We start from the raw sequence: 27635 nt of genomic DNA, 5'->3' as shown, positions 1-27635 counted from the left end.
TATAATCAGAGCATTGGGAAAGTTTGCAAAACCCACAAAAAACAATGGAGGGATAAACCGATCTTTTGCGGGTCAGCTTGGAACATCAGGGCGGGGGGATGGGAATGAGGGAAGGAAGCTGAATGTGCTGGAGCCAAGGTGGAGGAAGAACAGAGGATGCAAAACCGGCTTGAAGCTGCAATGAGGAATATTGCATGTGCTGTACTTGTACCTGTTGCAGTTACTGGTGGGAATCGGGTGCATTTTAAACATCAAAACAGAAAAGATATCCAGCCCTCCCCCTTCCCAATCTCTATCCTTCAGTCCCTCCTCACCCGGGTAACTAAGACACATACCTGAGTTTGTGGAGTCTGCTCCCTCCCTGGATTCACTCCAGTTGCTACAAGTGACCAATTTCCCCTCCTCCCATCTCTGTCTCCCTCCCAGGATGAAGAGTCGCCCAGAGGGAGGGAGATTCACTTTGAAACGGACAGGGCCACTTCCGTGTTGTGACGTCACAAAGAAACTAGGGGCGGGGCGAGGAAACGTGACGGGGCAGGAGGCGGGGCGAGGCCTTCAGCGGGCCGCCGCACCGCGCATGCGCAGCACCTGCAGCAGACGGGGAGGACAACTCACTTTCCAAACCCCCTCCCTTCAGAGAATCCCCACAGTGTGGAAGCAGGTCACTCGGCCTCACCGACCCTCCCAAGGGTCACCCACCCACACCCATTCCCCCTGTCCCCACTGCTCTACATTTAACCCTGAGTCATGCACCTTACCTGCACATTATGCCTAATTTAGCATGGCCCATTCAAACTAACCTGCACATCCCTGGGCACTATGGGTAATTTAGCATGGCCCATCCACCTCAACCTGCACATCCCTGGGCACTATGGTTAATTTAGCATGGCCAATCCACCCTAACCTGCACATCCCTGGGCACGATGGGTAATTTAGCATGGCCAATCCACCCCAACCTGCACATCCTTAGACACTATGGGTAATTTAGCATGGCCAATCCACCCTAACCTGCACATCCCTGGGCACTATGGGTAATTTAGCATAGCCAATCCACCCCAACCTGCACATCCCTGGGCACTATTTTATAAACCTCTCTAAGGTCACCCCTCAGGCTCTGATGCTCCAGGGTGAAATAAATGCCCCAGCCCCCCTCTCAGTCTGTTCCAAAGTCAGCTCACTGGGACACATACACTCATTCTGTGTAACCAGTTAAAGCTCAGTTCACTGGTGTGTTCCTCTCTGAATGCTCCTCTGCTCACACTGATGTCCAGTACCTTTTGAAGCAGGTCAAATGGATTTCTCTTTCCAGACTCAACCCCCCCAACGATATTCAGTGACCCTGTCAGATCTTGTTATGGAATTTCTTCCAAGATTTCTGTCTGCAGATCTTCCCCTTCTGATACCCTGTTAGCAAAGTTGAAACAAGTCATCACTGTCTGTACCGAATAGAAATTCTGATTATATTGTATGTGTCTGTGTGTTTAAAGTACTAACCCAGTAACATACAAACGGTATTATTGATTTAAAATGCACAGGAGACATGAGGAGGGAGGTGTCAGGACCTGGCACACTCTGAACCCTAACAGGGTGTTCCAAAATATTTCAAAATGAAGGGGATGGCCATAGAGCTGTACAGCACAGAAACAGTCCATCTCATCCCTGCTGACTAGATATCCGAAATTAATCTATCCTATTTACCAGCACTTGGCCCATATTCCTCTAAACCCTCCCTATTCACATACCCATCCAGCTACCTTTTAAAAATTGTATTTGTGCCAGCCTACACCACTTCCTCTCGCAGCTCATTGCACACACGCACCACCCTCTGTGTGAAAAAGTACAAATCGATGCCTTCCTCATCCCCCGTTTTACCTGTACTGATACCTTCGGGGATCTCTGAACTTGGACAGCAAGGACCCTTTGTTCCTCTGCACTCTGTAGGGATCTACTATTTATTGCTTACTTCCTTCCCTTATTAAATTTCCCAAACTGCCTGGAGATTAAATTCCACAGTTCTGCCCCATTTACGAGCTGATAGATATCAGAGTGTAGCCGGAGACCATCCTCCTCCCTATGAACAATCCCACCTTTCCAGCATTTACTCCTGGACAGAGGGGACAGCATTGTCTCCAGCTCAGCAGTGTGTTTGTTAGCTTATCAGCATGTCCAACTATATTAATCAAAAGTACCTCACGTTAGCTACACAATAAACCAGTGATGTTAGTTCCCATTATCTCTTTAGTTGCACCCTTACAGTTTTTCCTACATTCTACTTAATGTTATTCTAATGTCACGGTTAGAGGTTTAGTGTCAGCATTCCAGACCCTACTTAATATTTTCCTAATGTCATGATTAGATATTTATTATCAATAGTCTCAAGCAGACTGACTCTACTAATCATTAATTAGATATTTAATGTCATGTCCCAAATATTTATTGTCCCAATCCTGTCAATCATATTTAGCAGGTGAGGCTAACTTTACTGACTGTTATCTCATCTTGCCATAGTGACCTTTCAGCCTCAACCTTACTCTGCTAATTGGTGTAAGAGCTTTCCACTATCCTTTGCAACAAACTGGCAGTGGTCTCCATGCTCTAACCCTTCCCATGCTTCCATGCTCTTTATTTTCCATACTATCTAAAAATAGACTCAGGGTTGTAGAGCACAGAAACAAACCCTTCGGTCCACACCGACCAGATGTCCTAAATTAATCTAGTGACCCATTTGCCAGCATTTGCCCCCTACCCCTCTGAATCTTTCCTATTCATATCCGCATCCAGATGCATTTTAAATAATGTAATTGTTCCAGCCTCCACCACTTCCTCTGGCAGCTCATTCCATGTACATACCACATCCTCTGTGCGAAAAGATCGCCCCTAAGGACCCCCAGAAATCTTTCCCCTCTCACCCTAAACCTATGCCCTCCAGTTCTGGTCTTGGGGTCTTGCCCCCCACAATAAGCGGAAAAAAACATACAAAAATTGAGCAGCCAGACAAAATGCAAAAGGAATAAAATATCGAGCCATAAGGAAAAAAAAATTGTGTCTCTATCTTTTTTCCCCCATTGGTATTTGGACCCTTACAATCTGTCAGTAACACCAACCTCCCCGGAGAGCAGACTGGGCAAAACACTGGGCATGCTCATCACTGTCCGCGAAAAAAACGGCGCGAGCCCTTCTTTTGATTGACCAATAGGTAGCATTGGAGGACTGGAAGGAGACTGGTCCTCCTGCCAATCAGAGCCAGCCCATTGTCTGAATGCGGAAGTTGGACCATGAACTTCTCAAGCTGCGAGTCCTGATCCTCTCTCTCTCTGAATAAAGATTGAGCTTTACCCCGACTGCAAATTCCTTCCTCTGTCTCAGGTCTGTGAGGACGGCACTCTCTTATATCACCCCCTTTTCCACTTTTTTTTACCATTCTGTGATTCAATTGCTGACTTTCAGCAACTGAAAGGAAAGAGAGTGAATTCGGCGGGGACAGACTCCGGGAACGTCGATCCAGGTCTGTATCTCAATTGGCAAAATAGTTCGGCAGGAGTCATCAGATGGTGGAGAAGTCGATATATCAGGTGTAACCCTTCTTCAGGGCTGGGGCTGGGTGCAGAAACTGCAGATAAAAAGGGGGTGGTGGGGAAGTAGGGATAGGTCGAGACAGTTAGAGGGTACGACCTGGTTGGTCAGTGGGAGGAATGAATCTGGTTGGTGGCAGGGAGGAGGTCGGGGATGGGAATGGAGTCAGGGAATGGAGGGGTGGGGGGTTTGAAATTGGAAAACTCAACGTTGAGTCCTTCGGGCTGCAGGCTGCCCGGATAATGAGGTGTTGTTCCTCCAATTTGCGGTTAGATTCGTTGTGGCAATGGAGGAGGCCAAAGATGGTCATGTCAGAAAGGGGTTGGGAAGGGAAATTGGAATGGGTGGTTACTGAGAGGTCTGGTCGCCCTCTGCAGACACAGCTGCGATGCTTGGTGAATCGTTCCCCAAGTTTGCACTCGCTCTCCGATATAGAGAAGACCACAATTGGTAAACACATGGCAAATGCAGTACCACAATATGAAGTTATAGCCTTGGCTGTGGAAAAAAAAACGCAGAAAGGAGGTGTATTGTTTAACTGGAGATGTATTTGAATGTGGAGAAAGTGAGAACTGCAGATGCTGGAGATCAGAGTCAAAAAGTGGGGTTACTGGAAGAGCACAGTAGGTTAGGCAGCATCCGAAGAGCAGGGAGAAAGTGAGGACCGCAGATGCTGGAGATCAGAGCTTAAAAATGTGTTGCTGGAAAAGCGCAGCAGGTCAGGCAGCATCAAAGGAGAAGGAGAATCATTCCTGAAGAAGGGCTTATGCCCAAAAAGTCGATTCTCCTCCTTTGCTGCCTGACCTGCTGCGCTTTTCCAGCAACACATTTTTAAGCATCTGAGGAGCAGGAGAGTTGACGTTTTGGACACGAGCCCTTTGTCAGGAATGATGTGTGGATGGACAAAGAGGCCTCAGCGTCCTTCTACACCAGTCACTGTCATTTGTCAGACAGGTGTAGCAAACAATCAGCAAGGCAAGTGTATATTAGCAAGAGGAATTGAGTTTAGAAAGGGGGATGTCTTCCTGCAGTTAGGGGGTCATTGAATATGTTCAAGGCTGAGTTCATCTGATTTTTGAGCAACACAGCGGTGGATTTGTGGGGGAAGGCAAGAAAGTGGTTTTAAGGCCAGTTCCAAAGTCATACTGCACAGAAACAGACCCTTTAGTCCAACTAGTCCTAGAGATATACAGCATAGAAACAGACCCTTCGGTTCAACCCGTTTATGCCAACCAGATATCCCAACCCAATCTAGTCCCACCTGCCAGCATTTGGCCCATATCCCTCCAAACCCTTCCTATTCATATACCTGTCCAGCTGTCTTTTTAAATGTTGCAATTGTACTAGCCTCCACCATTTCCTCTGGCAGCTCATTCCATACACGTAATACCCTCTGTGTGAAAAAGTTGCCCCTCAGATCTCCTTTGTATCTTTTCCCCTCACCCCAAACATATGCCCTCTAGTTTTGGACTCTTTCCCCCTGATCCCCTTCCACAGATAAGGCTTTGTCTATTTATCCTAGCAATGCCCTTCATGATTTTATAGGTTACTCCTTGGCCTCCAATGCTCAGGGCAAACAGCCCTAGCCTCCCTATAGATCAAATCCCCCAACCCTGGCAACATCCTTGTAAATCTTTTCTGAACACTTTGAAGTTTCACAACATCTTACGGATGGTAAGGAAACCAGAATTGCACACAATATTCCAAATGTGGCCTAACCAATGTCCTGTACGGCTACAACATAACTTTCCAAATCCTATACTCAGAGGATTGGGAAAGTTTTCAAAACCTACAAAAGACAACCGGGAAAGAATGGAGGGACAAACCGAACCTTTGAGGGTCAGCTTGGAGGCATCAAGGTCTCAGGACAGGGGGTGGGGATGACCCCAGCTATGGGCCACATACCAGCAAATGGGACTAGATTGATTTAGGATATCTGGTCAGTACAGTCGATATGGACAGAAGGGTCTGTTTCTGTGCTATATGTCTCGATGACTCTGGCTTTCTACTAACTTTTGCCATGTCAGTAGGTTCACTTTCTCTCTAATGTCGGTGTTAATGCCTTGATGTTCTCACTTTCCTCCCACCTTCCCGGGGACGTTAACCATTTTGTGTATGGGTGTTCCTCAAGAAGCTGCGTGGCAGGTTCACCCTGAATTGACACACTTTTTTTTTGCTTCCCAAAATCAGACCTGCTCACTCTCAGCAGGATCCCAGTGTTGTGAAAGATATTAGCTTTTCAGGTGGAGGTATCCAAAATTCAGAGAGATATCATATCATGTCTTGACATTTTTGCTTTTCTGCCCCTGTAAGATCCTGAAGCAGCATCTTCAGGGGAATTAGTCAGAGCGGAGTGAGAACAGAGGGGGAGAGAGAGTGGGATGGTGCTTTCAATTTTGTGGAATAACAAAAGAAAAGAATATTCCACAGACAGTAGAATTGCTTGTTCAAAATTTCTACCCTGCACTGGCAGTGATGAGCTTTGTAATCTATTCTGACAGAGTTTTTGAAGATTTGAAGAGGGAAGTTTCAAAATCAACGGATGAAGGGCTTATGCCCGAAACATTGACCCTCCTGCTCCTCTGATGCTGCCTGACTCCCCTGTGCTTTTCCAGTGCCACATTTTTCCACTGACTCTCCAGCATCTCCGATCCTCACTTTGATGTCAATGTCTGACAGTCACTCAATCCACTGGGGCCAGCAAACATTTTCGACCGTGATTTCTGGGAGAGGGATCAAAGCTTTTTGGCTCCTGTCTGAGTATGTTTTCAGCATCAGTGGGACTGGACGGGAGACCCCACTGTTGCAGCGCACTGTGCGTGGAGACTGAAACAGTTATACGGCCTGGAAAAGGGATTTCACGGCAGGGAGGGGCTCTACACGTGTTTGTGTGCAGCCGAAGCTTTGGCCATGGAGAAACCTGAGGAATCCCGCCCTGTGGAGAAACCGTGGAAGTGTGGTGACTGTGGGAAAGGCTTCCGTTTCCCGTCTGCCCTGGAGACTCATCGGCGCAGTCACACCGGGGAGAGGCCGTTCCCCTGCACCGACTGCGGGAAGGCCTTCAGACATTCCTCCCACCTGCTGGCCCACCAGCAGGACCACACGGGGGAGAGGCCCTTCAGCTGTCCAGATTGTGGGAAGGCCTTCGTGTTTTTCTCTGCCCTGTTGGCCCACCAGCGGGTCCACACGGGGGAGAGGCCGTTCAGCTGCCCCGAGTGCGGGAAGGCCTTCAGGTATTCCTCCACCCTGTTGAGCCACCGGCGGGTCCACACGGGGGAAAGGCCCTTCAGCTGCCCCGAGTGTGGGAAGGCCTTCAGTGATTCCTCCACCCTGCGGAGTCACCGTCGTGTCCACACGGGGCAGAGGCCCTTCAGCTGCCCCGAGTGCGGGAAGGCCTTTACCCACGTCTCCTCCCTGATGAGGCACCAGCAGATCCACACGGGGGAGAGGCCCTTCAGCTGCCCCGAGTGTGGGAAGGCCTTTACCCAGGCCACCACCCTGCTGACTCACCAGCGGGTCCACACGGGGGAGAGGCCCTTCAGCTGCCCCAAGTGTGGGAAGGCCTTCAGCAGTTCCTCCACCCTGCTGACCCACCAGCATGTCCACACGGGGGAGAGACCGTTCACCTGCTCTCAGTGCGGGAAGGGCTTCACGTGCTCCTCCAACCTGCGGAGCCACCAGCGTATCCACACGGGGGAGAGGCCCTTCAGCTGCCCAGAGTGTGGGAAGGCCTTCAGCACATCTTCCACCCTGCTGAGACACCAACGGATCCACACGGGGGAGAGGCCGTTCACCTGCTCTCAGTGCGGGAAGGGCTTCACCTACTCCTCCCACCTGCGGAAGCACCAGCGAGTTCACTTGCCATCGCAGGGGGAATGAAGGAGTCACGGCCGAGTGCCATTATCGATTGGACTATCAACCAGGTTCTGGGGACTCCTGGGTTTGAATCCCACTGTGGCAGATGGTGGAATTGGTATTCGGTCAGAAATGTGGAGTTCGGAATCTAACCATGAGACCGTTTCAGGGAGGGGGTGGTGTGGGAGAGAAAGCCCCCATGTGATTCCCTCTCTCCCTTGTTAGGGAAGGGAACCACCATTGTGGGAAAGGATTCACTCAGTCGTTCCAGCTGCATCCTTTACCCGGTCTGGCCTACACCTGACTCCAGACCCACAGCAGTCTGGTTGACTCTCCACTGCCCCTTCCTGGCAAATGAGCAGGGAGAAACTTACTTGGAGACAGGGTATGGGTTAAAATTGCTGAGTGAGGCAATACTTCCTCCGGATTACGGCTGTACCAAGGATCCAATTACAAAGGGACAACTTGGTGCTGACCAATAGTAAAGACAGTGGGGTGTGTGTGGGCTTTGATCTTGAACTGTTTAAAAAGCTGCTACTTTGTCTATGCTTTTTTGCTGGGGGAATCTGAAGCTGTAACAAAGTCGGGTCACAATAAAGGTTACCTGACCTTACCGCCGGGCTCAGACTCTCATTGAAAGCTTTGAACTCTGAGAGGTTTTTGTTTTAAAGCTGCTCCTGTCTTTCAGCCTCCGGCAGAGTTTCCAATGTCGTGTATCAGATGGAGCAGTGAATGAGTAGCTTGTATCATTAGAAATTGTACATCTTTCAGGTACTGCGTTGTTTCATCAGCATTGTCAAGTTTCCTGGCAGCACCAGGAGGTGGGGGCTGTGTTCAGTCGAAATGATATGGAGGGGTTGGTATTAGACTGGGGTGATAAAGTTAAAAAAAATCACAATACCAGGTTATTGTTCAACAGGTTTATTTGGAAGCACTAGCTTTCTGAGTGCTGCTCCTTTATCGGGTAGCTGTGGAGCAGACACAGAACGTATATCAAAAGATCATGCAACTGATAGAATATATTGAACAAGCCTAGATTGCTGTTAAGCCTTTCATCTCTTAGAATGGGTGCAGGTTTTGGTTCATTAATGTGTCACTGCCAGAACATCTTTTAAGTCACATTCTTGAGATGACTTAAGGTTTTATGAAAAAGATAACATCTCAGCTCAGACCATGCATTAAAGGTGTGAGGTCAGAGTCTGTCTGTACCCCAATCTTGAATCAGACTGGTTCTATTTCCAAAGGAGGAATTCATAAAATATTACATGGATTGACTGCCTGGACATTGTGTGCTTTTTGACCAAAATTGAATGTATCTGCAAATATAATTCTGCCAATACAAATTCACCCCACAAAGAATTGTGTGTGCGTGCATGTGAGTTTGTGCGTGAGAGTGTGTACATGCTTGGTAAAGTGTGAGTGTGATGGTGTATAAGCCTGTGAGAGTATTGAGGGGAGGAGGAACGTGTGTGTGTGTGTGTGATGGAGCACATGTGTGAGAGGTATTAATACAAGCAAGGGGTTGCATTTTGCTAAAACAAGGAAGGGCAGCACTTGTCCAGATAATGATAGGGCCCTGGGTCATGTTATAGAACAGACAGACATGGGGGGGGTGGTGTTCAGGTACATGGTTCTTTGGAAGTTGCATCACAGGTAGCCAGGGCAGTTAAGAAGGCATTTAGCAGCATACCATTCATTGTTCACACCGTTGAGTATCGGGGATGGGACATCATGTTGAGGTTGTACAGGATGTTGGTGAGGCCACTTGCAGAGGACTGAGTACAGTTCTGGTGGCCCTGTAATAGGAAGAATACTATCAGAGAGGGTTTAATAAAGATTTACCAGGATGTTGTAAGGACTGGAGGGTTTGAGTTATAAGGAGAGAGGCTGGGACTTTATTCACTGGAGCACAAGAATGTAGTTTAAATGCAGAGCTTTTCTAAGAAAAATGTCAGTCTGACTAAACATTGGGACACAGACAGAATTCACACCTATTGTCTCTACTTATAAATAGGGCAACGTCTCTTTGAAATGTAGATTCATTTGGATATAACTGTGTGACTTTACATATGAAGATATCCCTTTGAATGTGCTCACATCCCTTTGAAATATAATCTTGTCCATTTAAACCTCTTTATTTGCAGATTCGTGCACTTTGTGTCTTTCACTGTGTCTTACATTTGCACACACACACACCATGGGTGCTGGGGGAAAAATAATCACTACCGTAGTGAGGGGGGGGGGGGTTAAGAAAAAAAATAATAAGCAATGGATTCCAGCATAAGAAAATGCAGATATGACGCCGTCCTGTTCGATGTCGGAATATCTGTTTAAATTGAGCCGTGAGCTTTCCCAATGTAGACAGGGCTCCTCGAAACGTGGCAGTGTCCCCGCCCCCCGCAGCTGCAGAGTGAGACAGGAGAGTTTGTTTTTGTGAATGAACAGTTGTAGCGCGAGGTGGCTGTGACTTGGTGACGGTGAGGCTCCCCCGGGCCCCGCCCATCCCCAACCCCCGGCCCCGCCCATCCCCACCCCCGGCCCCGCCCATCTCCCACGTGCAGACGTCACGCGGGGGTGAAGGCGGTTGGGAGGAGAAGTCGCTCGAGCGAGGAAGCGGCGGGAGGGCGGCCGTTAGGAAAATGGCGCCGTGCGGGCCCTGGGGGCAGACCCCCGTCACTGGGCACCGCCGCCTTCCTGGGGCAGCTGCTGGGTCACGGGCCACGGGCCACGGGCCACGGGCCACGGGCCACACCGCCCCACCCCCCCCCCCCCGGGCTGTACAGCAGGTAGGAGCCGGTGATCATTGTGGAGGAGGATGGGGGTTAAGGGTCTGTTTGGGAACATGGTCGGCCGCCTGGGGGGTGGGGCTCTCCTGGTCGGGGGGCGGGGCCTGTGACAACGATGGGGCCACGTGGGAGGGGCTGGGGCTGGGGCTGGGAAGGGGGGGGGGGGGGGGGGCTGGGAAGGGGGGGGGGGGGGAGGGGGGGGGCTGGGAAGGGGGGGGGGGGGGGAGGGGGGGGCTGGGAAGGGGGGGAGGGGGGGGCTGGGAAGGGGGGGGGGGGGAGGGGGGGGCTGGGAAGGGGGGAGGGGGGGGGGCTGGGAGGGGGGGCGGGGCTGGGGCTGGGACGGGGGGGGGAACTGGGGCTGGGACGGGGGCGGGGCTGGTGCTGGGACGGGGGCGGGGCTGGTGCTGGGACGGGGGGGGGCTGGGGCTGGGGCTGGGACGGGGGGGGGGGGCTGGGGCTGGGACGGGGGGGGGAACTGGGACTGGGGGGGGGGAGAACTGGGACTGGGGGGGGGAGAGGGGAACTGGGACTGGGGGGGGGGGAGGGGAACTGGGACTGGGGGGGGGGGGGGGGAGGGGAACTGGGACTGGGGGGGGGGGAACTGGGACTGGGGGGGGGGGAACTGGGACTGGGACTGGGGGGGGGGGGGACTGGGACTGGGGGGGGGGGAACTGGGACTGGGACTGGGACTGGGATTGGGGGGGGGGGACTGGGACTGGGGGGGGGGGGGGAACTGGGACTGGGGGGGGAACTGGGACTGGGACTGGGGGGGGGGGGGTGAACTGGGACTGGGGGGGGGGGGGGAACTGGGACTGGGGGGGGGGGGGGACTGGGACTGGGACGGGGGGGGGGACTGGGACTGGGCCTCCTTCACCGCCGCTCCCTCACCACCAGACGCCTGGAGGAAGAACGCCTCATCTTCCGCTTCGGAACACTTCAACCCCAGGGCATCAATGTGGACTTCAACAGTTTCCTCATTTCCCCTTCCCCCACCTCATCCTAGTTTCAAACTTCCAGCTCAGTAACTGTCTCCTTGACTTGTCCGACCTGCCTATCTCCTTTTCCACCTCTCCACTCCACCCTCTCCTCCTTGACCGATCACCTTCATCTCCTCCCCCACTCACCCATGGCGGGGGAGGGGGATGGGTATGGGTGGGATACTGTTCAGAGGGCCAGAGTGAAATAGATGGGCTGAATGGCCCGCTTCCACCTTGTCGGAATTCGATGACCCTCCCCACGAAGGAGCATTTTATCTGCATCTATCCTGTCAAGCCCCTTTCAGAAATCTACTGGTTTCAATAGAGGTATACAGCACAGAAACAGACACTTCGGTCCAATTTGTCCATGTTGACCAGGATTCCCAATCTAAACCAGTCCCACTTGCCTGCATTTGGCCCATATCCCTCTAAACCTTTCTACTCATGTATCCATCCGAATGCTGTTTCAATGTTGTCACTGTACCTGCATCTACCACATCCTCAGCAAGTTCATTCCACATGCAATTCACCCTCTTTCAAAATATTGCCCCGCCGGTTTCTTTTAAATCTCTCTCCTTATATTTAAATAAAAATGCTCCCCCTCCCCCTCCCTAGTTTTGAGTTCCCCAGCGCTGGATTGTTCTATGTTCTAAACTTAGTGCAGGAGGCTGAAAGAAATGAGCAGCTTTAAAACAAAAACCTCTCGGAGCTGAAAGCTTTCAATGAGAGTCTGAGCCCGGTGTTAAGTTCAGGTAACCTTTATTGCAAACCAACTTTGTTCCAGCTTCAGATCCCCCGAGCAAAAAGGCAGAGAAAAAGCAGTTGCTTTTTAAACCCCACACCTCCCCTCCTCCTCACCCCCCCCACCCTGTCTTTACTATTGGGTAAAAACAATGACTGCAGATGCTGGAAACCAGATTCGGGATTAGTGGTGCTGGAAGAGCACAGCAGTTCAGGCAGCATCCAAGTAGCTTCGAAATCGACGTTTCGGGCAAAAGCCCTTCATCAGGAATAAAGGCAGAGAGCCTGAAGCGTGGAGAGACTAGTGAGAGGAGGGTGGGGGAGTGGAGAAAGTAGCATCGAGTACAATAGGCGAGTGGGGGAGGGGATGAAGGCGATAGGTCAAGGTGGAGGGTGGAGTGGATAGGTGGAAAAGAAAATAGAAAGTTAGGACAAGTCAGGGGGACAGTGCTGAGCTGGAAGTTTGGAACTAGGGTGAGGTGGGGGAAGAGGAAATGAGGAAACTGTTGAAGTCCACGTTGATATCCTGGGGTTGAAGTGTTCCGAGGCAGAAGATGAGGCGTTCTTCCTCCAGGCGTCTGGTGGTGAGGGAGCAGCGGTTGAAATGTTGGGCCACGGGGCGGTGTGGTTGATTGGTGCGGGTGTCCCGGAGATGTTCCCTAAAGCGCTCTACTAGGAGGCATCCAGTCTCCCCAATGTAGAGGAGACCACATCGGGAGCAACAGATACAATAAAATGATATTAGTGGATGTGCAGGTAAAACTTTGATGGATGTGGAAGGCTCCTTTGGGACCTTGGATGGAGGTGAGGGAAGAGGTGTGGGCGCAGGTTTTGCAATTCCTGCGGTGGCAGGGGAAGGTGCCAGGATGGGAGGGTGGGTTGTGGGTGTGGGGGTGGGGGAGGGGGTGGGGGGCGTGGACCTGACCAGGTAGATACGGAAGGCGGAAAAGGGGTGGGGAGGGAAATATATCCCTGGTGGTGGGGTCTTTTTGGAGGTGGCGGAAAAGTCGGCAGACGATTTGGTTTATGCGAAGGTTGGTAGGGTGGAAGGTGAGCACCAGGGGCGTTCTGTCCTTGTTATGGTTGGAGGGGTGGGGTCTGAGGGCAGGAGTGCGGGATGTGGACGAGATGCCTTGGAGGACACCTTTAACCATGTGGGAAGGGAAATTGCGGTCTCTAAAGAAGGGGGGCATCTGGTGTGTTCTGTGGTGGAACTCATCCACCTGGGAGCAGATCTGGCGGAGGCGGAGGAATAGGGAATACGGGATGGCATTTTTGCAAGAGGTAGTGTGGGAAGAGGTGTAATCCAGGTAGCTGTGGGAGTCGGTGGGTTTGTAGAAAATGTCGGTGTCAAGACGGTCATCATTAATGGAGATGGAGAGGTCGAGGAAGGGGAGGGAGGTGTCAGAGATGGTCCAGTTAATTTTAAGGTCATGGTGGAATGTGTTGGTGAAGTTGATGAATTGCTCAACCTCCTCACGGGAGCACGAGGTGGCGCCAATGCAGTCATCAATGTAGCGGAAGAAGAGGTGGGGAGTGGTGCCGGTGTTATTACAGAAGATCAACTGTTCTACGTAGCCAACAAAGAGACAAACATAGCTGGGGCCCATACGTGTGCCCATGGGCTACCCCTTTGGTCTGGAGGAAGTGGGAGGATTCGAAGGAGAAATTGTTAAGGGTGAGGACCAGTTCAGCCAAACGAATGAGTGTGTCAGTGGAAGGGTACTGTTGGGGACGTCTGGAGAGGAAAAAACGGAGGGCTTGGAGGCCCTGGACATTGCGGATGGAGGTGTAGAGGGATTGGATATCCATGGTGAAGATAAGGCGTTGGGGGCCGGGGAAACGGAAGTCTTGGAGGTGGAGGAGGGCGTGGGTGGTGTCTCGAACAGATGTGGGGAGTTCTTGGACTCGGGGGATAGGACAGTGTATAGGTAGGTAGAGATGAGTTCAGTGGGGCAGGAGCATGCTGAGACAATAGGGTGGCCAGGCTTGTGGATCTTGGGAAGGAGGTTGAACCAGTCAGTGCGGGGTTCCCGGACTATGAGGTTGGAAGCTGTGGGTGGGAGATCTCCTGAGGTGATGAGGTTCTGTATGGTCTGGGAGATGATGGGTTGGTGATGGGGGTTGGGTCATGGTCGAGGGGGCAGTAGGAAGAGGTGTCTTCGAGTTGGCGTTTGGCTTCAGCGGTGTAGAGGTCAGTGCGCCAGACTCCCACTGCGCCCCCTTTATCCGCTGGCTTGATGGTGAGGTCGGGATTGGAGCAGAGGGATTGGAGGGCTGCGCGTTGTGAGGGTGAGAGGTTGGAGTGGGGGAGGGGGGGTAGACAGGTTGAGGTGGTTAATGTCCCGGCGGCAGTTGGAAATGAAGAGGTCGAGGGCAGGTAATAGGCCAGCGCGGGGTGTCCAGGTGGATGCAGTGTGTTGGAGGTGGGCGAAGGGGTCCTCGGAAGGTGGGCGGGAGTCCAGATTGTGAAAGTAAGCTCGGAGGCGGAGGAAGTGTTCGACATCACGGCGTGTATTAAATTCATTGATGCGTGGACGGAGGGGGATGAAGATGAGTCCTTTGCTGAGGACTAATCGTTCGTCGTCAGTGAGGGGGAGGTCTGGGGGGATGGTGAAAACTCGGCAGGGCTGGGAGCTGGCACCTGGTGTGGGTGTGGAGCTGGGAGTGGGGGCGGAGCCGGTAACTGGAGTGGGTGTGATGGTGGGGGAGAATGGGGGGGTGGAGTCATGAGCTGGGGTGGTGTTCCCCTCAGGGTTCTGTAGGCCAGGAATGGTGACGGTGGGATCTGTGGGGGGCATGTCAGCAGAATGCAGGTGAGTGGCGTTGGTGGGGGCGGAAGTGGGGGTGACCACGGCAGTAGGGGTGGCAGAAGTCACTGAGCGTGTGACATCAGCGATGATGTGAGGGGCAGAAATGATGTCACATGTGACGCATGAGGAATTGTGAGGGGCGGAAGTGACTGTGGGAGTAGCCATGATGGGGGGCGGAAGTGACATCAATCAGCGTGGGGGCGGCAGCTGCACCAGCCGCATGGCTAATGGCGTCCAAGCAATTTCAGAGGCCGGGGGAATCTTCTGGAATGTTTGAGGAGCGCTGGTTATGGAGGTGAGTGGATAAAGGTTTGTTGTACTTACAGTTTTTGATGTTTAAGATGGAGTTGAAATACTGTTTGTTGAGAGTATGAATTCTCCTGAGGATGTAGTACAGAGTGGGTCCTTTGTAATTCTGAGAGAGTGTGGCCCTCAGCTGAGGCAGGGCTGACTGGAGAAAGGTTAGGTGACGGCGCATTGCTGCAAGCGTGGAGCGGAGGATCCTGAAGGAGAACCGTTGCTGGTGTTTTTGAATCTGTAGTCTGTACTGTTTGTCCTGTTCGGATCCGAACTCTGCTGGTTTAAAGGTGGTCTGGAGTCCGTGTGGGATGAGCTGGTTACGGAGGCAGGCACTGAGGAAGCGAATGGGGCTGTGGTAGCGAGTCTGTTTCAGGATATGGTTGAAGAGCCTCAGGGCAGAGGAAATGACCTGGGAGTTGCAGTGGGAGAGGGACTCCCTGAGATTCTTGTAGACAGAGGAGGAAAACTTCTTCAAGGCAGGCATCCTTGCAAGAGGATTCGCAGTAGGGTTAAAATCAACGAGGTAAAAACAAGGACTGCAGATGCTGGAGACCAGATTCTAGAATCACACAACTCCAGGTTGTAGTCCAACAGGCTTCTTTGGAAGCAGTAACTTTTGGAGTGCTGCCTCATCATCAGGTGGTTGTGGAGGATAAGATCCTAAGACACAATTTAGAGCAAAACATTCCAGCGTCCTGCCACTGAAATGGTATATTCAACAAACCTGGATTGTTAAGTCTTCCACCTTTTCAAATAGGTTGCAGGTCTCATTACAATGTGAATCCCTGAACTTCTTGTTGTCACCTTCTCGAGATAACAAGGTTTTATAGCAAAAGCTCACATCTCAGCTCAGACAATGCATTAAAGGTGTGAGGTCAGAGTCTGCCTGCATCCCAATCTTGAGTCAGACTTGTTCTGTTTCCAAAGTCAAAGTTACAAGCTATTACATGTATTGACTGCCTGCACACACCACACCTCCCCTGTCCCACACCCCCCTCACTGTCTTCACTATTGGCCAGCACCAAGTTGTCCCTTTGTAATTGGATCCTTGGTACATCCGTAACCCGGAGGAAGTATTGCCTCACTCAGCAATTTTAACCCGTACCCCGTCTCCAAGTCAGTGTCTCCCCGCTCATTTGCCAGTAAGGGGCAGTGTAGAGTCAACCAGACTGCTGTGGGTCTGGAGTCAGGTGAAGACCAGACCGGGTAAAGGATGCAGCTGGAACGACTGAGTGAATCCTTTCCCACAATGGCGGTTCCCTTCCCTAACAAGGGAGAGGGGGAAATCAGATGGGGGCTTTCTCCCCCCCCCGACCTCCCCCTCCCTGAAACGGTCTCATCGTTAGATCCCGAACTCCACATTTTTGACCGAATACCGATTCTGACATCTGTCGTGGCGGGATTTGTGAACCCGGGAGTCCCCGGAAACAGGTCGACAGTCCAACTGATATTGGCACTCGGCCGTCACTCCTTCAATCCCCCTGCGATGGCACGTGAACTCGCTGGTGCTTCCGCAGGTGGGAGGAGTAGGTGAAGGCCTTCCCGCACTGAGAGCAGGTGAAGGGCCTCTCCCCGGTGTGGATCCGTTGGTGGACCCGCAGGGAGGAGTAGCTGGTGAAGCCTTTCCCACACTGAGAGCAGGTGACTGGCTTCTCCCCGGTGTGGACCCACTGGTGGGTCAGCAGGGAGGAGACCTGCGTAAAGCCCTTCCCACACTCGGGGCAGCTGAAGGGTCTCTCCCCCGTGTGGATACACTGGTGGTTCCGCAGGTTGGAGGAGCAGGTGAAGCCCTTCCCGCACAGAGAGCAGGTGAACGGCCTCTCCCCCGTGTGGACCCGCTGGTGGGTCAGCAGGTTGGAGGAAGTGCTGAAGGCCTTCCCGCACTTGGGGCAGCTGAAGGGTCTCTCTCCCGTGTGGACCCGCTGGTGGGTCAGCAGGTGGGAGGTATACCTGAAGCCCTTCCTGCACTGAGAGCAGGTGAATGGCCTCTCTCCCGTGTGGATCCGCTGGTGGGTCAGCAGGTGGGAGGATGTGCCGAAGCCCTTCCCGCACTCGGGACAGCGGAAGGGCTTCTCCCCCGTGTGGATCCGCTGGTGGGCCTGCAGGTTGGAGGAATGTCTGAAGGCCTTTCCGCAGACAGGGCAGAGGAATGGCTTCTCCCCGGTGTGACTGCGCCGATGAGTCTCCAGGGCAGACGGGAAACGGAAGCCTTTCCCACAGTCACCACACTTCCACGGTTTCTCCACAGGGCCTGATTCCTCAGGTTTCTCCATGGCCACAGCTTCGGCTGCACACAAACACGTGTAGAGCCCCTCCCTGCCGTGAAGTCCCCTTCCCAGGCCGTATAACCGTTTCAGGCTCCACACACAGTGCGCTGCAACAGTGGGATCTCTCGTCCAGTCCCACTGATGCTGAAAACATCCTCAAAGAGGAACCAAAAAGCGTTGATCCCTCTCACAGAAATCACAGTCAAAAACCGTTGCGGTCCCGATGGATTCAGAGACTGTCAGACATTGACATCAAAGTGAGGACTGCAGACACTGGAGAGTCAGTCAAAAAATGTGGCGCTGGAAAAGCACAGCAGGTCAGGCAGCATCCGAGGAACAGGAGAGTCAATGTTTCGGGAATAAGCCCTTCATCCGTTGATTTTGAAACTTCAAGTCGTCAGATTTTCATATACTCTGCAAAAAGAGATTACAAACGTCATCACTATCAGTGCACGGTAGAAATTCAGAACAAGCAATTCTACTTTCTGTGGAATATTCTTTTGTTGTTCCACAAAATTGAAAGCACCATCCCACTCTCCCTTCCCCTCTGTTCTCACTCCGCTCTAACTAATTCCCCTGAAGGTGCTGATTCAGGATCCTACAGGGGCAGAAAAAGCAAAAACATCAAGACTGACATCTCTCTGAATTTTGGATACCTCCACCTGAAAGTTAATATCTTTCACAACACTGGGATCCTGCTGAGTGTGAGCAGGTCTGATTTTGGGAAGCAATAAAAAAGTGTCAATTCAGGGTGAACCTACAATGCAGCTTCTTGAGGAATAACCAGACACAAAATGGTTAACGACCCCGAGAAGGTGGGAGCAAAATGAGACATCAAGCCATTAACACCGACACACTTCAGTCAAACCCTTCTGCTCCCAGTCAGGGCAAAACATGCTCTGAAAGTCCAGCCTTCACAACCACACTTCTGCTTTCACTGAAGACAATTAGAGTCACGCAGCACGGAAACAGACCCTTTGGTCCAACCTGCCCAGATATCCTAAATTAATCTAGTCACGTTTGCCATCACTTGGCCCCTATATGAGCCGGGAGCTGGCAGCTGGGACTAAATTGGGTTGGCTCTCTTGTCAGCAAGGACGGAGTTGGACCGAAGGGTCTGTTTCTGTGCTGTACATCTCTATGACTCCAGTCACATTTACCATCACTTGGCCCTGACCCATCATATTCATATGTCCATCCAGGAGCCTTTTAACTTGTCATCGTACCAGCACCCACCACTTCCTCTGGCAGCTCACTCCATCGCTCAAGCGACTCCACGTTGAAAGCGTCTGGTCTGGTGCACCAGATGACACCAGGATAATCTCAGATCATTTTCAGATCACATTGATATTCAGTCAATGACTTTCCCGATCAGGATGTTGTACGTGATCAAACAAGTCAGTGGGTAGGCGATCCCCCACCTCTTAGTTCAAGTATCTCTACGAGAACTCCCTTGCTGGAGGGTCCCTTGGAGACACTTCAACTGGACTTCATTGAGTTGGAGAAATGAGTTGAGTTGCTATAAATATGTTTTGCTTATTGCTGATGTCTTTTCAAAGTGGATTGAAGTCTACCCTCCTCCTAACACTACTGCTGAGAGTGTGGTGAAGATTTTGTTTAAAGGAAATAATTCCCCCCTTCAGTATACCTGCGTGCATTAGCTCGGACAATGGACCACACTTTGCATGTAATATTAACGGAGAACTCTGTTCCCAGCTTTGTATTTGTTGGCAACTGCACGGTGCTTATCATCCTCAGGCGGCCGGCCTTGTTGAATTTTTTAACCAGACGCAAGACTAAACTTGCCAAATTAATGGCCGAGTCTGGCCTCTCCTGGTTATGCTAATCCCTGTGGCCTTATTCCAGATGCGATCCATGCCTGTGGGCAAGACACGACTGTCTCTGGCTGAGAGTCTCTCTGGTAACCCCCTCCGTACCCCTTGGAACGATTCGGCTCCCTTCTCAGTCCACGTCCACCACATGACCGAAGCAATGATTGGTTATGTTCTTGCTCTAACCAACGTTATGTGTGCCTTTCACTCCCAGGAGCGTGCGGCCTACAGCGATGTTCCCTCCCTTTCAGCCTCGTTACGGGGAGAGCCTGGTTCGTTGGTGCTCGTCAAGAACTGGACTGGCAAAGGTCCCCAACCTCGATGGGATGGCCCCTTCCAGGTTTTACTTCCCGCCCCTACGGCGGTCACAGTCGCTGGGCGCTCAGCTTAGGACCAACTGCACCATTGTAAATTGATTGACCGCACCAATCAAAAGGGGGAGAAGAGGAGGAGAGAATCCTGGAATCTGAACAAAAGGAGTGGACATGTCCAGTTCGGTTTTTGAATTTTGCTGTTGTTCTAATGTTAATCTTATTACAGATACTTGAACTAAGAGGAGGGACATGTGGGGGATCACTTATCTCCTCACCTCTCTGATCACGTACAACATCCTGATGGGGAAAGCCACTAAGTATGGATGGGACCAGGAATGATCAGAGATTATCCACCACCCATACTGAGGAGATGTCGTCCAGTGCACCGGACCAGACGCCTTTGACGTGTGGAACGTGATGAAGATTGATTATTGTAATGGACTCTTCCATCAGAAAGACCAGATGGTCCATCTGGACAGTAGAAATCAGGGGGAGTTACCATGGCGTTACCGAACCTGTCTTTTTGATCTTACCTGCAGACGCAAGCCTAGTGAGGATAAAAATGATCAACCCCGTCATTATGGTAAATATTTTAAGGGCGCCCAGGAACACCATCCCTTTTTGTAGGACGGGCCGACTCGAGAAAAGGGAAACCTGATAGGGAAAACTCCTCAATCCACAAGGAACTTATTTATACAGGCCCACAGAACGCTCTTCACACCAGAGGCAGTAGTATGTTACTCCTCTCTAGCGGGAGATGACTTACTTGCCCCGTCCCCAGTCCCTGATTCCATTCTATTTGTCAGACTTCCTACTGCCGATCCTGCGAAGAGAAATATCACTTTCCAATACCTCCGGTCTGTGTATACAAACAGCCGGTGTAACACTGCCTGGGGTTCAGCAGGCCTTATGCGGCACATGGACCTGGAACGGAACCCTTCCCTTGTGCATTTATAGGCCATTTCTCTTTTCAGAAGCTGATACTGTCACCAAGACCTTGTACAATAGAGCGAAGGGAGAGCCCAATGGGAACAGCATTCTGAGGACCATTGTTTCCCATACACTGCGAGTGCTCAAGTCACTTGGCCCATTTTGTACAGTGCTAAAGCAACTCCCCTTGCAAAACGTCGACCCTTTACTCCTGTAGATCTGACCAGACCCCCTGCTGTAACATTTCAGTAACCTATTTTGACAAACTCTCCCTAATATACACCAAACCAGACTATTATTTCTTCAGCTAAGGGAAAGCTACCAATTTCCTTGTCCTGGATGGCAAAGATGTCCCTCATAAGGTCACTACCGGAGCCCTTGTTCCCACAACAGTACCTTGTCCTGGCCAGTGGACAAGTCGATGGAACCTCCATCTGAGGAGGATGCAGCGATCGGTCTCAGCCAACCTTGCTCTAACTGGAAGGATCCCAAGGGACTGGGTGACAATACAGCACACCCGATAGGCTGGGGAATCCAGAGTACCCTGAGGTTGGAAGGATCGGCAGGGGTAACAAGTCAACAGAACCACAATTCCGTCTTTTGTGGCCTGACCATTTGAGGAAATAAGAGTAAAGAGGCTCTGGAACAGAGTAAACTGGGATTATCAGACCTGTGTCTTTACTCTGTGCAGAATCGATATGCCTTAGACTATATACTCGCCCGGGAGGGTGAGGTCTGCACCATTGTCCAAGATAAATGCACTATGGGCATTCCCAATCTCACTGGCAATATTACTAAGATTCAAGAAGTGATCCAGGTATTCCGTGACAGAATGACTGAAGGGACCAGTTGGGGAAACTGCAGATCGGGCTGATGGTACAATTGGCTTATCAATTTAGCTATGTCTGTTTGTCGGTATTGGTATTGTTAGCTATTTAATTGCTAGGCTTATGAGGTCCCTTAGCGATATAGATTTGCCCCAGAAGATGTTCCTTTCGCGATCTGATGGCTCACCCACACGTGTCGATGGTGATGATAAATATGACCAGATGAGCTGTGAAGATGGTGGTGCTGCTCTACAGGATGTTGACGGCTGGACCACCTTGAAGGGCATTCGTTTGGACTAGCCTTCTCTTTCTGTGATCGCGGTGCAATCAAAGGGAGGAATGAGGGTGTGGGCATCTGGGTGATAAAGTCTATAGCCTTAAAACTTGTCTTTAAACATTCAGACTAAAATGTAATGCTGAATTATTGAATACATTTACTGCACTAGAAAATAAACAGGCAGGAAGGCTCAGAATGAGGAGAGAACTTAAAGATAGGGACACCTGGGCTCACCAAGTGATAACAGGATGCTGTAAGGCAATTAAGAACGTTTGCCTCAGCATCGGTGAATCTGTGTGAACAGGACACCAAGTGATAACATTCACAGCCGTTCCCTTGTGAGACCATTTTAGTGCTGAGACTGTTGAATCCTGTAGAAAATTAACTCTTAGTGCTTATCTGCAATGGATTGAAATGAATTGCATTTTGGGACTTTATGATGATATTGAGTATCCATTACTGGTTATTAAATACAAACTCTGTAAAAGGAAATATTGATAAAGCTTTACCTTACTTGCTGCAGGCGAGGCTCCAGCGGAGGAAACAGGCCGCGGGCACACTTCCGGCTTCGGGATGGCCACGCCCACTGATCCAGGTCCTGGTCCCGCCCCCTCCTCCGCCAAGGCGACACATCAACCCCGCCCCTTCCGAACGCAGCTCGTAAACCCCGCCCCTTCCAGGATTGACTCGTAAACCCCGCCCCTTCGGAACAAAGGAGAGTCAGTCGAAAAATGTGGCGCTGGAAAAGCACAGGGGAGTCAGGGAGCATCCGAGGAGCAGGAGAGTCAATGTTTCGGGAATACGCCCTTCATCCGTTGATTTTGAAACTTCAGTCTTCAGATTTTCATATACTCTGCAAAAAGAGATTACAAAAGTCATCACTATCAGTGCAGGGTAGAAATTCAGAACAAGCAATTCTACTTTCTGTGGAATATTCTTTTCTTTTGTTGTTCCACAAAATTGAAAGCACCATCCCACTGTCCCTTCCCCTCTGTTCTCACTCCACTCTAACTAATTCCCCTGAAGGTGCTGATTCAGGATCTTACAGGGGCAGAAAAAGCAAAAACATCAAGACTGACATCTCTCTGAATTTTGGATACCTCCACCTGAAAGTTAATATCTTTCACAACACTGGGATACTGCTGAGAGTGAGCAGGTCTGATTTTGGGAAGCAAAAAAAAAGTGTGTCAATTCAGGGTGAACCTGCAATGCAGCTTCTTGAAGAACAACCAGACACAAAATGGTTAATGACCCCGGGAAAGTGGGAGCAAAATGAGACATCAAGGCATTAACACCGACACACTTCAGTCAAACTCTTCTGCTCCCAGTCAAGGCAAAACATGCTCTGAAAGTCCAGCCTTCACAACCACACTTCTGCTTTCACTGAAGACAATTTGAGTCACACAGCACGGAAACAGACCCTTTGGTCCAACCTGCCCAGATATCCTAAATTAATCTAGTCAGATTTGCCATCACTTGGCCCCTATATGGGCCGGGAGCTGACAGCTGGGACTAAATTGGGTCAGCAAGGACGAGTTGGACCAAAGGGTCTGTTTCTGTGCTGTACATCTCTATGACTCCAGTCGCATTTACCATCACTTGGCCCCTCTATATCTGAACCCTTTGTATTCATCCGCCCATCCAGATGCCTTTTAACTGTTGGAATTCTACCAGCCCCCACCACTTCCTCTGGCAGCTCATTCCATATACGCATCACCCTCTTCATGATAAAGTTGCCCCCGAGGTCTCTTTTACATCTCCCCACTGCCCTCACCATGAACCTATGACCCTCCAGTTTGGGACTCTCCCATCCCAATGGAAAGACCTTGTCTATTTTCCCTATCCATACCCCTCATGATTTTATAAAAGTCTCAGACTCTGGCGCGATGGGGAAAACAGCTCCACCCCATCCTTCTGTCCCTCCTCACCCGGGTAATTAAGACACATACCTGTGTTTGCAGAGTCTGCTGCCTCCTTGGATTCACTCCAGTTGGCACAAGTGAACAGATTCCCCCCACACACTCCCAGGATGAAGAATTGCTGAGAGGGAGGGAGTCTCATGCAAACTGACAGGTCCACTTCCGCGTTGTGACGCCTTCAATGGGTCAGGGGTGGGGTAGGGAATGGGAAAAGGGGCGAGAGGAAGGGGTGGGGCGCGGCCGGCCGGCTGGCTAGCCTGCACCGCCCTGCACAGTTTGCAGGAATTCCTTCCCTTCACAGAATCCCCACAGTGTGGAAGCACGCCACTCGGCCTGACGAGTCCACACTGACCCTCCGAAGGGGAACCCACCCACATCTATTCCCCTTCACCTGTTGCTCTACTCCCTGACTATCACACCTAACCTGCACATCCCTGGGCGCTATGGGTAATTTAGCATAGCAATTCCCCCCCTAACCTGGACAAAGGTAAAAATCGCAACACCACGTTATAGTCCAACAGGTTTATTTAGAAGCACTAGCTTTTGGAGCACTGTTCCTTCATCAAGTGGTTGTGGAGAATAAAATAATAAGACACAGAATTTATGGAAAAACATGACAGTGTCCTGCCACTGAAATGATCCATTGAACAAACCTGGATTGTTAAGTCTTTCATCTTTACAAATGGGTTGTAGGTTTCATTAATATGCAAATCCCAGAAATCCCTGGAAAGCACCTTATCAAGCGAACTTAAAGTTTTATGACAAAAAGTGACACTTGAGCTCAGCTCTGAAAATGTGCATTCACTCCCGTGAACGTGTGTGTGTGTGTGTGTGTGTGTGTGTGTGTGTGTATGAGAGATCTTGTATGTGCACATCTTGTATATCTCTCTGTCTATTTGAGAACAGGTGCCTTACTTCTGTTGGTGTAAATATTGTTGTAAATCATAGCTGGGTTCTCAGAGTTAGATGTAAGGGAGAGAGAATTCCTCAAGTAGGATAGTATAAGAATCCTGGGAGAGCCCCATTTGTGGTTTACTTTCTCATGAACAAACATTAAACACGAGCACCTCGTCATTTCGAATTTGGTTTCCTTTTTCTTGTGAGATCCCCTGCTGTGATTACACTGTGCCTGGGTGGCTGACAGACTGGGAGATGGTGGGTTGGGGCTTGATTGACTGAATGCTTTATTGTTCCAGAAGGTGAAAAAGGGGACAAAGCTTCAGCAGAAATCCAGCAGAGCTGAGCACAGACCGACATCATACTCCTTGGGGACAGAGAGATCAACAGAGGACAGAGAAACCAGGCCCTAAAACCCGAGCTGACATCAGACTACCCTGTGATCAGAGCTTTGATGAGCAGTGCCAACCCTCTACCTTTACCAAGCTTCCCATTAGAGAACACCCTCAATATACAGAATCTAATCCTTGCCATCCTAAAGCCATGTCTCTGTAAGGAGTCTCAGACCATAATTATTCACTTCAATGTGTGCAGTTAATTCATTCACTTTTGTTACAATGCAGCACACATTCAGACTCACCGTTTCAGTTTTTGTGATCTTTAGAATCCAGTTTTGATTGCTGGTACATTTACTCTCCTTGTCCCTTTCTCTAATATTCATTTCCCACATCACCTCACTGCTCACCGGCCTTGATTTGGATTGGCCATGCTAAATTGCCTGTAATGATGACGGATGTGCAGGTTAGGTGGGTTAGACGTGGGAAATGCAGGGTTACAGTTACATTGTAATAGAAGCAGGAGAAGGCCATTTGGCCCATCCAACCAGCTCCGCCATTCATTAAGATCATGGCTGATCTATTCATCATCTGAGATCCTCCTCCCTGCATTGTCCCAACTACCTTTAATTCCCCTATCATGCAAAAACTCATCCAACTGTGTCTTGAATATACTTAATGAAGCTGCCTCCACTGCTTCCAGGGGCAGAGAATTCCATAGATTCACTAGACTCCAGGAAAAGCAGTTCCTCCTCATCCCTGTCCTAAATTTACTCCTCCTAATCTCCAGCCTGGTTTCATTCACCAGTAGAAATGACTCAATAGGTAGGGCTTCATCCTCACAGTGCAATGAATTCCCACTTTGCACCAAAATCCCGGATGTACTCACTCACTCAGTTGCTGTCTCACAAATGCAAGATTTCATTGTAACTTCTTCTGCTCCCATTAAGGGCAAACATCTTTGAAAGCTCCTCTTAAACTCTAACCTTCACAATCACCCTTCTGCTCTCCCCGAAGATGATTAGAGTCATACAGCACAGAATCAGACCCTTTGTCCATCCACACATCATTCCTGATGAAGTGCTCGGGACTAAAATGTCAACTCTCAAGGTCCTCAGATGTTGCCTGACCTACTGCCTTTTTCTAGCACCACACTTTGCCTCTGATCTCAAGCATCTGCAGTTCTCACTTTCTCCACATCCCAAAGTATCACCATTTAAATAATACACTGTCTTTCTGCTTCTTTTTTCCATAGCAAAGGTTATAAGTTCACATTGAAATACTGCATTTGCCACGTGTTTGTAAATTGTGGTCTTCTCGACTTCGGGGAGACTGAGCGTAAACTTGGGGAACGGTTTGGTGAGCATCACAGCTGGGTCCGAGAGACTGACCAGACCTCCCAGTCACCATCGATTTTAATTCCCCTTCCCACTCCCTTTCTGACAAGAACATCATAGGCTTCCTCTATTGCCACAACGAACCAAACTGCAAATTGGGGGAACACCACCCCCATCTTCCACCCGGGCAGCCTACAGCCTACAGGACCCAACATCGAGTTCTCCAATTTCAAATAACCTCCCTTTCCATCCCCCGACTCCCTTCTCAGCCCCGTTCCCCTCACTATCACTCCTTCCTGTCACCAACCTGATTTCTTCCACCCAATGATTAATCAGGCCGGACCCTCTCCCTATCTTCACCTATCCCCACTTTAGCTCCAGCCCCCATCCCCCATCCCCCATCCCCAGTTCTGAAGAAGGGTGACACCCGAATTATAGACTTCTACACCTCTTGATGCTGCCTGATTTGCTGTGTCCTTCCAGCCTCCTGTCTGTCTATTTTGCCAATTGAGACACAGACCTCGATCACTTTTCCATAGTCCGTCCCCTCCCTGGGTTCAATCCCTTTCCTTTCAGTTGGTGTAAGTCAACAATTGAACTCCGGAAAGAAACAGAAATGGCAAAAGGGGCGAGAAAAGAGAGTACCGTACTCACAGATCTGAGACAGAGGAAGGAATTTGCGGTCTGAGTGAAGCTCAATGTTGATTCAGAAAGAGAGGAGCAGGAGGAGCAGCTTCAGAAACTCATGGTCCAACTTCCGCATTCAGACAATGGGGTGGCTCTGATTGGCAGGAGGACCAGTTTTGTTCTGGTCCTCCACGGTTCCCTATTGGGCCATCAAAGGAAGGTCGCGCGCCTTTTTTTTGCGGAAAGCAATGAGCATGCCCAGAGTTTTACTGACACCTTTGGGCATGTGCACTGCGTTGATGACACCGGAAAACATGCGCAGTATGCTCACTGGGGGATGGTGGGGTTTCTTCGAGAAAGTGAGGACTGCAGATGCTGAAGACCAGAGTTGAAAAGTGTGGTGCTGGAAAAAGACAGCAGGCCAGGCAGCATCCGAGGAGCAGGAGAATCGACGTTTCGGGCATAAAATTCCTCAAGAAGGGCTTATGCCCGAAACGTTGATTCTCCTGCTCCTCGGATGCTGCCTGGCCTGCTGTGTTTTTCCAGCACCACACTTTTCAATGCTGGTGTTTCTGTCAAATGTTAAGAGTCCAAATGCCAACAGGAAAAAAAGCCACAATTTGTTTTTCCCTGTGATTCGACATTGTATTACTTTTGCATTCTGTCTGGCTGCTCAACTTTTGTATGTCTTTTCCCCAGCTTTTCCCCGAGTCCAGAACTGGAGGGCATGGGTTTAGGGTGAGGGGGGAAAGGTTTCTGAGGGGCAACCTTTTTGCACAGACGCTGGTGCGTGTCAGCCAGAGGGAGTGATGGAGGCTAGTACGATGATAATATTTAAAATGCATCTGGATGGGGAGATGAATGGGACAGATCCAGAGGGATAAGGGGCCAAATGCTGGCAAATGGGTCACTAGATTAATTTAGGATATCTGGTCGGCATAGACGGAAGGGTAAGTTTCTGTGCTCTGTGACGCTATTTCTAAATAGTTGGAACCAACTTCACAAGACTAGGACTCGGCCATTCACCC

The 27635-nt window shown here is 50.5% G+C and overlaps 2 protein-coding genes across 3 annotated transcripts in view; one reads left to right on the top strand and one right to left on the bottom strand.

Annotated features, from left to right (window-relative positions):
- Positions 1 to 3274: 3274 nt before the first annotated feature.
- On the top strand, positions 3275 to 8041 carry LOC140460756 (uncharacterized). 2 transcript variants are annotated; one of them, XM_072555418.1, is made up of 2 exons: positions 3275 to 3505; positions 6075 to 8041. In XM_072555418.1, exon 2 carries the CDS (start codon positions 6484 to 6486, stop codon positions 7450 to 7452), a length of 969 nt encoding a protein of 322 aa, XP_072411519.1. In that variant the 5' UTR covers positions 3275 to 3505; positions 6075 to 6483; the 3' UTR covers positions 7453 to 8041. The 2 variants fall into 2 exon arrangements, with proteins under 2 accessions (XP_072411519.1, XP_072411520.1); XM_072555419.1 differs by having other exon boundaries at positions 3285 to 3366.
- A 7961-nt stretch (positions 8042 to 16002) lies between these two features.
- LOC140460007 (uncharacterized) overlaps positions 16003 to 27635 on the bottom strand; it is a 136964-nt gene continuing 125331 nt past the window's right edge. Inside the window, exon 6 of the mRNA XM_072554412.1 lies at positions 16003 to 17468. Within this exon, the coding sequence (XP_072410513.1) occupies positions 16518 to 17468 (951 nt within the window). The 3' untranslated portion in view covers positions 16003 to 16517. The remainder of the gene's footprint in view (positions 17469 to 27635) is intronic.

This window comes from Chiloscyllium punctatum, chromosome 36, assembly GCF_047496795.1.
Source record: "Chiloscyllium punctatum isolate Juve2018m chromosome 36, sChiPun1.3, whole genome shotgun sequence".
NCBI classification, from domain to species: domain Eukaryota; kingdom Metazoa; phylum Chordata; class Chondrichthyes; order Orectolobiformes; family Hemiscylliidae; genus Chiloscyllium; species Chiloscyllium punctatum.
This window is presented reverse-complemented; position numbering and strand designations above follow the sequence as displayed.